Source organism: Camponotus floridanus, unplaced genomic scaffold, assembly GCF_003227725.1.
Source record: "Camponotus floridanus strain SB8 unplaced genomic scaffold, Cflo_v7.5 scaffold1, whole genome shotgun sequence".
NCBI classification, from domain to species: Eukaryota; Metazoa; Arthropoda; class Insecta; order Hymenoptera; family Formicidae; genus Camponotus; species Camponotus floridanus.
Window position 1 is genome coordinate 1,436,804 of NW_020229214.1, and position 13,750 is coordinate 1,450,553.

At 29.3% G+C, this 13,750-nt stretch overlaps 1 protein-coding gene across 3 annotated transcripts in view; it reads right to left on the reverse strand.

The window, feature by feature from the left end:
• Window positions 1-13,750, reverse strand: part of LOC105250454 (prominin-1-A) — a 90,057-nt gene that overhangs the window by 334 nt on the left and 75,973 nt on the right. For all 3 annotated transcript variants that reach the window (XM_025411585.1, XM_025411555.1, XM_025411624.1), the window contains exons 6-16: window positions 12,746-12,841; window positions 9,881-10,083; window positions 8,495-8,630; window positions 3,945-4,115; window positions 3,099-3,198; window positions 2,473-2,667; window positions 1,825-2,047; window positions 686-985; window positions 415-573; window positions 154-284; window positions 31-69 (exon numbers count right to left, since the gene is read on the reverse strand). In XM_025411585.1, coding sequence (XP_025267370.1) covers window positions 31-69; window positions 154-284; window positions 415-573; window positions 686-985; window positions 1,825-2,047; window positions 2,473-2,667; window positions 3,099-3,198; window positions 3,945-4,115; window positions 8,495-8,630; window positions 9,881-10,083; window positions 12,746-12,841 — 1,753 coding nt within the window. The remainder of the gene's footprint in view (window positions 1-30; window positions 70-153; window positions 285-414; window positions 574-685; window positions 986-1,824; window positions 2,048-2,472; window positions 2,668-3,098; window positions 3,199-3,944; window positions 4,116-8,494; window positions 8,631-9,880; window positions 10,084-12,745; window positions 12,842-13,750) is intronic.

A 13,750-nucleotide genomic window follows, 5' to 3' on the forward strand; every position in this document is an offset into this window, starting at 1 on the left:
TATATATATTATATATCTAAGTACACTTACTCTGGTGTTTGCCATGTTCTATCGTCATTAAGACTATCCCTAAACAAAAAAGCATATTTTTATTTTTATAACTTAAATCCTTTGAAATATTGGATCAAATAATTCATAATGAGATATACTAACGCTCTTGTTGGCAGGATAACATCTTTCAAGAAATGAGATGGTTTCTTGTATAATAGTGATAAAATATGAGCTGTGGGTGTGCTGGCAATCATGATGATTGCACATATGAATATAACGAACCAAAAACCGTTCTAAATATTAATCATATATAAAAAGCTGTGTTAAACATGCGCTTAATTTTATTATAGATTAATATTTTTTTATTAATTAATTATCATTTATTATTAAAATAATTAGTGGTTTTATTTTAATTGTACATACGAAAGGATTTAAGATATGATCACACACTAAGTGTTTGATTCCTTCTAAAACGTCCCATAAAGGTCGACATTTAGATACTTCCGTATTCATTTCCGAAAGAACGTGCATCCGCCATTGATCTAGATAATTCGTCATTCGATTCATGTACAACTTTGTTTTCTACAAATATAAAACGATAAATTTTAATAATATAGTACGATTTTTATGTTATATAGGAAATAACTATAATTTCTCATTTTTTCTAAGAGAAATTTGTTAATATGTTACTCACCAATTGAGCTATTTTCTCTCCTTGATGATCTATATAATATTGTATAGTTCTCAGATGAGAGATCGATTGATTGATTTGACGCCAAAGAGGGTGTACTTTCAACTCTAGAACTGTAAGCCGATATACCAAATCATCCTGGAATTTCATTAGCGGCTTTACCCGTCTCAATGTCAGATCGCGCATTGTTATACCAATGCTTTGCAGTTCTCTAGCAATACTTCGATCCTGCAGCTGACGGGATATATTGTCTAACTGATCAGACATTGTAGTCAAATCTTTATTCAAAATTGGCCCTTGAATCTGTAAGAGAATAGAAAATATTAATAGAAATGTTTGAAAATAAATAAATTGAAATTTGACTCAAATAATAATAATTAAGAATTAAATTGAAATTGGCGATTGAAATTAGAGCCATAGATTGATTACGCAATAGATTGAAGCGCAAGGAAGAAACAACATCTTCTTTCTGATTATTCGCAGATTTCAAATTAAAAATAATTTCATTAACAAAAAACGATCATTTCGGATCATCTTTTGATCCCTCTTCAGTAAAGTTAACAATATGCGTTACAAAGCGTGCACTGCGGCTCTAATTTACCAATTTCGATTTAATTTTTAATTATTTGAAAATAATATTTATGGAGAATTGTTTTATAATATAGCTTTAAATTTTGTTAATTAATATATATTATCATAAACTATATTTGTTAATTAAATCCGAATGATATATGTACATTGCAAAATGAAGATATTAAAATAGACATACGTATGTATGTATTGTGTAACGAATTGACATAGCTATACACGTAGCTAAATAGATTTTAATTAGCAGCGGCATTGAAGCATAATCACGGGAGCAACTCGCTATGAAATGCATGTCATTTATCATACTAGCCCTCTAGTATTACTCGTATATATAACTGTATTATTTATTATTTTCCTTTAATATTCTAGTAAATTCATTTTCAAGAAAATTTTTCGAAGCAATGCTAAGTAATCCCGAGCTTTAATTAAATTGGTAAAGTCTAGAAAATTTCCACTTTTATTCTTACGTGAAAACATATTTTGCTTTTACTTAAGAAAGTATGAAATTAAAAAAATATGAGTAATATGAAATGTTCATAAATAAACGTAAATACCATTATTCTGTGCGCCGTGAGGTTTAAGTCATAAGCATATAAGAAATCTTGAAGGTTTTGCTGCAGATTTGGTGTTAATATTTGAAGACCCTTTAAATCGACTTTAATATTCAAGATTGCTCTGGACAAGCCTAACCATGTCCAATACGCAGTCAAATGTTCCAGTTTCATCGTGTTTTCCAGTCCAAAGGCGGAATAAGCCGCCTCGTTGTTTCGACATTTTCTAAAAATAAATATTAGTGCTGCAAATTGTAACTAACATTGTGCAAAGCTTCGCTCGCTACGTTTGATCCTCACAGCCTGAGGGATATTTAATAAAAAAAATTTAAATAAAAAATATAATTTACACTGTACATAGTCAAACAGCATAAAGCTATGTTTATATTGAACGTGATAATAACATATTTTTACTAAAATATATAATATTTTATCTTTGATAATAAAAATATGAAAAGTTTATTTTTATTTGCAATTATGTGTCTAAAATGTGATTAAATTATATCAATTTAAAAATATATTTTCTTTTGATATATAATTTATAATATAGTGTTATATATGATCTTAATTTTCAGTTTAAGATTTTTTAAGATAAGATGTAATATCTGTTGTAAAACTCTTGATTGGCTTAATTAAAGCGACACAGCTTACTCAAAGAGCTCCTTGAGGGGAACTGCAAGTCTTTTTCCTAAAAACGCTCGGGTTTCCAATATAGCTTCTATAATACGATAGTCAGGATCATAGAGCGGCCGACAGATCAACATTTCCGTATGGCTGGCGATGCCCAGAGCAACGACGAATACTGCCCAAAGTGTAATCGAGACAAAACAACTCGTAACCACACCACTGAAATTTGATCGACATTCTCAGCTGACGATCTGTCTTATAAGATCTGGTGATTAAACTGTTTGCTATCAGATTAAATAAAAATCTAAAAATAATCTAAAATATAAATATTTTTTTAATATTATAATATCCTTTATTTTTTAATATTAATAAATATTTATTATAAGATAAAATATTTAGAGTCATGAATATATTTTATTATTTATTTTAGTTATATAATGTACATATTTTTATATACACACATATATATGCACACAAACGATATTTCATAATATTTAAAAAAACAAATATTTAATATATAATTAATGCCTGCATTGTTCTATTATATACTATAAATTGTTACAAATTTAGAATAAACTTTAATTCAATGTAACACTTTAATAATAAAAAAAAGAATATATATGAGATACAATATATCATATAATATTTACCATAAAAGAGTTGGACGTACTTTACTTTCGGATGATTTCCAACGACAGCACAAAGCCCCAATCAGTAACGAAAAAACCAGCAGAATGCATAGAACACTAACTGCACATTTCATAAGCAAACGAAATTATTATCCGTCAATTATTTGCTCTGAGTCATAAAATAGCAGAATATTTATTGTTAGTCTCTAGAACTAATAATAATAATTTTAATTATAAATATAACACAACAAATATATTCAAATTTTATTATTATCATTATAAATAAATCATAAGGTAAAGTAAAATAAGATAAAATATGAATATTTTCATTAAAGATTAGTGAAATACTCGTTAAAATTTTGTCGCGGCTTTAATCAATGATTATAAATTTAAGAGAATAAGTATTAATGTTTTCTGCCATTTTTTTTATAATAGATTTGAAATATAACGCATATAATATAAATAATATATATATATATATATATATATATATATATATATAATTTATCGTTTATAAATAATCCGAATAAGTATTATCAAATATTACTTAACATTTTAATGAATGATAATATGTATTTATACATTTTCATGTATATTTTATTTTCATTATTATGAAAATATAAGAGGTTTCTAGATCTCTTTTCAAAGATTCATAAGAATATTATTTTAATGTATATTGAAGAAATGCATATAAAAAAATGTCTATAAAAAAATGTGTCTAACTTTTGTGTAATAAAGTTATCTTCTTAAATCCTTCACTCACATACAGATGCTTCCCACGCTCTCCGCGATCGTTTTTCAAATACCAGAACGAACGCGGTGAATAACGGAAAAATATTCAATGTAATCTTGAAAAATACTACGTACCCATACCGACGATCCACCTGATATGCTCGAAAGCGATGACACGAGGAATAGCGTAATCCGCAATGCTTCTCACAGAATCCAGCTGCTTTGAGAGTTCGAAACTATTCGTCTCGACATTGCGCGTTTGATCGACAATCCTGGCACGTGCTGCATTGATCTCGTACCGAATCTCTATGGCAATATAGAATATTTCTATGGTCCTATTACTTCAATTTTTCGCTATTTGGTGTTGATCATATTCTGATAAAAAAGGAATAATCACAAAAAGTATATTCTTAATGTTTTAGTGTTTTCTAGATCCTTGATGTCAACTCAATATCATTAATTCCACTTTTAATATAAAATTTTATATATAGATATATACTAATGTATTTTAATATATTTATGACAATCATAAATAACACGATTACTACATCAAAATTCTCAAGATAATTCAAAAATATTTCATAAAATTTTATTATATTATTCTGAAAGATAAAATTTTTCACATAACGTCTTTTACGTCAGCTAAAAAACAAATAAAATGATAAATACATAGAAAAGAATTAAAGATGAATACATAGAAAAATGTACATTACAATTTTTTTAATTTTTCAGGCAAAAAATTCTTAAATATCTTTCTTTAATTCTATATGGAATTCTATACGAAAGTCGATCTTATATAACGTGCTAACAGACAAAATACTTTAACGATAAACTTTTCTCGTAACAATCCAGTTTTCCTCGCGAACGTACAGAAACGTTAAAACTGCTCAGCAGCAATCTCCGATCGACAGACGTTGAACTGGTTCAACTTTATCACTCCGGCAATGGGGTGAATCCTTACAAATTTTTTGCGACTTTTTTTCACAGAGTAATATTAATGTGATATGGATTTTGCATTAGATCCTTCGGCCGTTATCTCCCTATCGGATCTGTCTACCGATGGATGGCGACGGGCGACAAGCATTATTGGTCGATGGCGAGTTAAGAGAAGTCGACAGGAGTACAAGCTCGCGTCGCTTCGGTTCATCGACATTCCCATGGCATAACATCCATCACTTTTCGTTTCATCAAGGAATATTCCTCAATTTTCTTTATTAATAATTTCCTTCGAATTTTTTCGTTTTATTAACCGGAAAAGCAATATTCATCATTCAACAACATGAACATTTTATAATGCTTATCAATGATTTATAATAAAATAATTAAAGCTTTATAATTAACATTTTATAATAATAAAAATTAGAATAGAAAAACATTCGAAGTTATTAATTTTATAATTTTTGTATGTGTCGAAAATTATTCTAAACTATTTTGATTTAGCGTCTTAATGTATTTATATTTATTATTTTTATTATTTTTATATTTATATTTATTATTATATATATTTTTTACATCTGTAGAATTTTGTCTAATTTTAAGAACGGTTTATACATTTTAATTTTAGATTTTTAATTATTTATATGAGAATTCAATTATGTGAGAAATAACAAAATAAGTTGATAAATAATACTATTGTACGTTCATAATGACGATTTGTAATCCTGAATTATTCTACAAGATTATCTTATTAATATTAGCACACGTATCGGTATCTAGTAAAACAGTAAGTAGAATAAGTCTGTGATATTGCCCGACACGACAGGCCGTCAAAACGTGACTCTCTCAGCATCAATCATCGATCCCAGTGCGAAAGTTTATACGGGTGCCTCGGGAGAGATATATAACACGATCGTGGTACCTACCAAGATGTTTGCTCGAAGCATTTACCGCATTTCGTTTGTCTATTAAGGCTAAAATCCCCTGGCTCTCCCTTCTTCGCCGCCAATCTCGAATTCATCGCATTCTGAGGCAGAAATGCTGACGTGTATTCTTTCGTCCCGTGACGAAATATCGTTTATACAGTACTACATGGAAAAAAAATAAAAAGGGTGTGCAAAAACGCGTGCTATTGAGAAACGTGACGTTCCGCGTTAAACTGCCTGATCTAAAAAGTAGCGTGAAAAAAGGGAGAAAAAAGAGGTAATGGACTTTTTTTAACAAAATGATTTAGTTGTAAATGTGAATATCTTACAAGCTTTTCTCATTCAATTAGCATTTTTTTGTTTGCATATTTCAAATAAATATAATACACATGAATCCATTGCACTTATAAAAATACATATAAAACAAAATATTAAAATATATAAATGTTATAATATATAAAGAGGAATATTTGTAATTTACAAATGCCATAACACACTATATTATTATTTAAATTTATTATTAAATTTATTATTTAAAAAATTATGGTATGTCTTTATAATATCGTTTAAAAAATAGAATATTTTAATAATGGATTCTTTCCATTTAAATAACCATTTTAAAATTATAAATACCGCTTTTTAAAATAATTTTGCATTTGAAAATAATTTATTGCGTAAATATATTTTCGACATATTTCACGATGAAAATTCATGTATTTTATACAATACCGAAAGTAATAATATATGCGTCATATTACTTGGAAACTATATCATTGTTTTGGAACATTTTCGTTATTCTGTATGAATCTGAAATATAAAATATTAAATATTTATAAAAAGCGTTAACATAAAAGTAAAATTATGATCTTGCATAATTCAAAGATAATTAATTAAGATAATGAAAAATATCTGTAAAAGTTTAATTTTATTATAAAAGTAAAATTAAAAACATAAATATAAATATAAATTTGGTGATAATTTGATAAAATAAATAAAGAATATTATAGGTGTTACATTTATATTAACTCTTCTGATATCAATTCATAAAATTTTATTTATTAGAACATTAAATAAATTTTTATAAGACAGATTTATATTTTTCCAATTTTATTCATGATAAAAACACGATTTGGTTTGCCTTGTTTAAAATTTAAAGTTATATTAAAGTTAAAGATATAATATGCTTTAAACATATCACTGTTATTGAACAATATATAAATATATAGTGTAAATAGAGATAAGAGAAAACATGAGCAGAAAAAGAGAGAGGAAGAATACTCAGCGGAGAGATAATGTGCACGTTATGAATCTACAAAAAGAGTATCTTCTTCGAAACTTCACTTTTTCATTCCATCTTCTACTTCTTCGATATTGGTTTTATGTCGAAATAATGTCTATGAAATATTACATAGAGAACCCAAAAAATTTTCAAAGTTTGATATTGTTGCCTTCTTGAAGTATGCAGCGTTCAAAACAAATTTTATATAATCGTAGTTCTCTTATGAGAAATCTATTCTTAACTTTTTCTTTGTTCCTATCTACGATCTAAGTCGGCTTTCTTCGCTATTTCTTTCGCAAAAGTTTTCAAGTTATATGTACAAAGTGCTGATATCGATGTTGAAATAGCAAGAGCTTACACATTGTTACATATTGTTATGAACAAATATATATATTTTCAATAATTGAATATATATATTCAAAATCTATTCTTTCTTTTTCTATCTGTCGATTCATATTTTTTTTAAATTTACAAGCTCTCCCCTCGTTCGTTTATTTTAAACTTTACTCGAAATATGCGGGACGTGTTTTGCGCAACGCCAAACAGCAGCTAGATTTATCAGTATTTGCTACGGTTTAATCGCGAAGGTTTACCAAGGTTCGTATGTTTTTTGTCTTTCTCTTCTATTGTTTGCGGCAGTAGATTGCGTTCTTCCCTATTGCCGTCTGAATTCTGCGATAGAAATTATCCATGAATGAACAGATGCATCTATTCGTACGAAGCTTTGAAACTAATCGGAGAAACTATGTGATGGATACTTTAAAGCAAACTATAATCATTATATTATAAATTTAATTATTATTACTACCAATAATAAAAATATTATTGTTAAATTAAAGTACAATTTAGATAAAATATTGGAAAAAATAGTACCAAAAAGCTTTCTATTATTGCGTCTAAACTTTTTAGAAAAATGTATAGAATATCTAAAATTTTATGGAATATAGAATAAATTAAAAATAGTTCAGAGATATAAAAAAGGAATTACAAAAAATCTGGAATGTATATGTTGTATATACATCTTTGCTTTTGTCAAAATCAGCGAATTATTCCGTGAAATGGCAATTATTCGTGTCATTTATTATTTTCCCAACAGAGCGGCATGAGCCATTTATTCAGCTTAACTCACGTCACCTCGCACATTCAGAGAAATCTGGTGTTGAAGGGACTAATTTAGCTTTCTTCGAGTACGCGAGCTCTTTGGCAAAGTTTCTGCGCTGAAGTGTCATCGCGATCTCAACGTGTCGTCGCGCGTGCTATAACGTATCATAATACATGACATCAATGCCGAAAAGTTTTTTGATGCTATATAACGCACATCGTTCTCTTTTTCCTTTCTCCCGCTTCCCATTTTGATTCTTCTTAGAACCAAATAGTTACACGCTCAACTAAATTCTGCAGAACTCACATTCGTGACCCTTCCATGGCACGTTTGACTGCAACTGGCTTGTATCGAAAAAAGCTCTGTATTGAGAACGTAGATCTCGAGACTTTTTCCGATATAATATCAATTTGGAGAACCGAATCGTGAATATTGTACCTACGGTTACGAGCATCCAATGTGGTTCGGGCGATGTGATGTGGCACATGGAGGTACTCTCCGCGAGCTTGGCGTCCTGCTTCCGTCAAATTTCCCCGATTGATACTCCGTAGACGTAGCAAACGATCGTCTTTCAATAGCTGCGACAAAAAGTATACACAGTGTCTCAAAATAAACAAAGTAAATTTCAATAGTAGTTTTCATCGTTTTGACATTAATCTCTTTCAAAATCCCGACACAAATAGTATGTGTATATATGTACATGTGATCTCTCTTAATATTACTTGATATAAAAAAGATTTTAAAAAAAGATTTTAAAGTTTGTCATATAAAGATTTGATTCACTTATTTTGAGTCAATCTGTATAGACAATATAAGAATAAAATGATCGCACACGAGAGCGAAAAATGTATTGATACATGTCAAAGATTGATAAATTTGCTGAAATAGTAAATTTGATATTTTTTACAAAATGGCGATATATTTGAATGCACATAATGTATGCTAGAAAGTAAACTTTAGGAAATAAGTAACTTTTTGTATATACATATTCTTTAAATTACTCTGTGCTAATTTATTAAGGTAAATTTAAATCGCAAAAAATTGAGGAAATTGAATGGGAGATAAATGAGATGGAAAAGCGTAAATTGCGAAAGAATAACACCGCTATTATCGCGTAACGTGGTTGCATTCATTCGCTAAGAATGAGAAAAATGGATGTACACGAATCCGTAAGTGTTATCTGTATTCGCGTGTACATGTATGAGATTGTGTGAGATATCGTGACTAACGGAAAATAAAGCGATTCTTGAAAAATTTCCGCTACACTTTACTTTTATTTCCTACAAATCTCTAGATTGTCAATTTAAACAATCACTGTTTTTATGATTTTATAATTTATACAAGCTTTTTGAATATACAAAGTAAAACTGGCGAACTGTTTTGCAAAAAATGCAAAAAAAAATAAAAATTAACATTGCTTATAATTACAATATTATGGTTTGGTAGTTAAATATTATGACATCAAAAATATGGAATAAATGAAACATATTAAGAACGCAAACGGATATAAAAAGCAAAATAAACATAAACGTCGAGCGGAATTTTAATTAAAAAATAATAATAGAAAAGCATTGTTATAACTGATTCAAGCAAACGCGAACGGCTATATTTAATTGTAACTGCTTAATATAATTATAATTGCTAATTAAATCGGTTGACTGCATTTTATTTATTTGCATTTTATCTATTACATATTTATCTAAATACATTTTATTATAGATAAATAAAATATCACATAGAAACGTCATAAAAATCTGCCGCAAATCAAATCGTTTATTCGACGCAAATGCATTAAACCGAACCAACGTCAATCGTAAAGTTTATTCACCCGTTCTATTCGTAAATCCAAGCGAATCCCCGAAGAGTCAATGACAGCACAAAGAGAACGATCTGGACCCGAGCATGCTCTCACCGCACCTTCCAAGTCCCGTCGTATCTCGTCCGTTTCCCTACTCAATTCCAATCCGAGTTCGTGAGCTTTCTCACCCTCTCTGAGTAAAGATTCAGTTCTAGCAGATAACTCCTGCGTCGCTGAAACATGCGATACGATACCATTAACAGCATATATATCCTGTATTCACTGTTCTTATGTTCGGTTACCTAACACCCTTAGAAATTGACACAGAGAAGTTACCCAAGTTTACAGTGTGGAAATCAAACCTACTGAAATTATATCTACTTTCGCTTAGAATTCAGAAGGCACATTGCTAGCATTGATACACGTCGAGCACACACAATGCTCATTTATTAATAAGAGAGATAAACTTGGGATATAGGGTATGCAAGATACACCAGCACTAATGCGAGGATTTCGTAATTTAATAACGATCATTTATCTTCATCCGTTTGACAATAATCGAGATCGATAGCGTTAATAATCCTAGGACGAACTTTCAATATACTCTGTGTACTCAAATAGATTATCAAACTATTAATCGACAACTGAAAATAATAGCACGCGATGTAACGAAGCAATTTATAAGATGCCGCCACTCGCCTATTAATGTATTAGACTTCGTCTACGCTGATGGGAAATATACGATAGCGACAGTGATAGTGTCTCGTATCGCGTCTCCGAACATTTGCCATCGTAACAGGTTTTCATTACTTGAATTAATTCTACTACAAACGCGCACCATCGTGAGAAACCCTCGAGTCGTGCCTCATGGCTATGTCTCTAGATGAACTATACGGCGTGTGCTACGAATTGAAGATTACGATATAGCATGTTTAAAAAAATAGTTGAAAAAAATGATAATAATATAAAACATTTTTTTATATAGCATGTATATAGTGCATAACAGACAATGTTTAATAGGTATCATGCAAGTATTAAGATAGATTATTATATAATAAGTATTAAATAATAAGTATTATATAATAAGTATTAAAATAGTGTTTAAAGAACTTTATAAAGTGTTTAAGAACTTTATCTTGCAGTTGAAATTTTCTCTAATTAAAACTTTCGGACTCTGTACATACAAACTTTGCTTTTCTATTTATGTTGACTAATATCGGTAACCCTCTATTTACTTCAAATTTTATTTTGAAGTAATTCATGTGTATTTTTTTCTTTAATAATGCTCATGTATATTTTCCACTTTAACGTTTTAATTTTTATACTTCCAAATAGATTGATAAAAACTAGGTATAGAAATTGTTAATTAAAATAAGTTTTCCACAAGCAAGAGAGAAAAAGATATGTGCTTAAAATATAATTTACTTTCTCTACGCTATATTCTTTTATTGAGAAAAAGATATGTGCTTAAAGTATAATTTACTTTCTCTACGCTATATTCTTTTATTGATAATTCTCTTAAATAAATGGCATATCATCGAATAATTTCGAAACACCCGGTAGGGAGCACCAAACATAGCGCATACGTATGATACACGTGTAACGATTACGCAAGGGGTTGCTCGAAAGGAGATAGCAAGAGCAAGAGCGTAGTAGTGGTAGTACCTACTAATTTAGTTAGTATACTGTTAGTAACTTAGTATCCTGACTAAGTGACACTCTAGGTCGGGAAGGTCACTTAACGATGGAAAATTCACTTGAAGACCGAATGATCTTACTAGAAACAACCTAAACTACCCCTGACGTCGAATTAATTTGCGGCTCCACAAGTAGCATTTGCTTCAGATGTATTACATTCACTTATAGATGTATTAGTTTGGTTAATTAAAAATGATATTCGAGATCGATAATATATGTTTATAAACATGAAAATTTTTAGCATGTATTTGACTCTCAAAGTAAAATTAATATTTTCCATTTCTTTGGTCAAAATAATTCGTTTATTATATTTAGCGTTAATATAAACAAAATTAATTTACATAGCTTCAAGCATTTTCACTCTATATTGGAACGTTTTAAATCATTAGTGTGTTAAATGATTTGTTTAAATCATTCATTTAATTTTATTTAACGTTAATATAAAATTATTCATACGAAATTATTAATCTATATGGCTTGATGTAACTCTCACTCTATATTAAAATGTTAAATCGTTAGCGTTAAATGAATGTTGTCGTATGATGCGTCACAGAATGCAGTGAATCCACGGAAGTCGTCAGATTTATTATGACCACGCGCAGTTCGCGAGGCAACGACGAGTGAACGACGTGGGCGCTTCTCCATACGAAACGTGCAATTCGACGCATAAATTAATATACGTACGACGAGTATATGCGCTACGCGTAGATATTGCAGTTATGAATATGCAAACATTTCGGGTTGCATCGTCACCTTCTAACAAACGAACTATAATATTGGCATGGAATATTCCCCATAATATTTATTATATCAGATAACATTTGCAGTTGTAAAAATATTAAGCTAATTTTTTACGCTATAAAATCTGGAAATAAAATAAAAAAAGTATTTACTTATAATTTGTTTTTACTTATAATTTGTTTTTACTTATAATTTGTGGCTATCGATTAATCGTAATCGCAAAATGTAAAATTTTAATCTCGTCATTATTTGCGATTGTATATCGCAGAATTTTGATAGAATAATTTGTGCAATACATTTCGTATGGCTTAGAAATTTGAATATAGCTAAAAATTAAAAATTGCGTTTGATATTATGCACATGTAACTTCGATATTATACACATACACATATATATGTATATATATCTTTCTTTTAATTTTTTAGATTTTTTTCTTGTTTACTTTATTATACTTACCATTTGCTAAATCAACGAGTGCATCCAATGCCACGTCAAGTCCAGTCTCGACCGAGAGTTCGATCTGAACAGGTTTGCCCAATAATTCCTCAACATCTGTAAATTACAAGCAAAATATTATTAAATTTTTATTTCACAGACATTTTATTAATAATATATATTTATACAAATGATAGTCTGTGTCATAAGCACAGACTAGAGTATTTCAAATAACATATCATCGATCCGTCAAAGAATTGCCTACCAATCGCAATTTCATCAACAATTTCACGAAGAAAAATTATTAGAATATCATATACCAGAATGAAAACATAAAGGTCTGATAGAGTGAAAATGGGAAATGGATCGTTAAAAATACATCGTTAAAAATGGATCGTGATCGCTTCGGGCTAACGAACATATATGCAGTATATAGACGCGACATTGTAAATCCCGTCACGTCGGCAGTAATAATTTATCCACTCTGTATCCGCATCAGTTATCATGATCTGATAGATATTTCGGGCCAGTGTGCAGGTGCTTTGATAATGCAAATCTTTAACGATGTTACGAGAAATTTCTCTGATAACAATTAAAAATGTATTTCAATTTAATATAAGACAATTTGTAGATAAAAAAATAGATGATAGAAAATTCAATATAAACATTGTCATCGATATAAACATTGCGAGATATATTGCAATCACACATATTGAGAGACATATATACGAGATATATTGTAATGCACAATATTTTGCAATTTCAAATTTAATTCATGGTACCAATTATCGGAAATAATTATTATGACATATATATATATATATATATATATATTTTAGTATATACAATACGAAAGAAGCGATGTATATAGTCACGTTGCCTATAAACTGATATCGTTGTCGTTCCACTTGGTGCACAGTACGTGATCTGAAATCAAGACGCTACAGTAGTGTATATGCGTACGAGCTTTGTGGTGGCAAATACGCATAGTGTCCAGTGGTTGCATTGCACTAACGAGCTCAATTT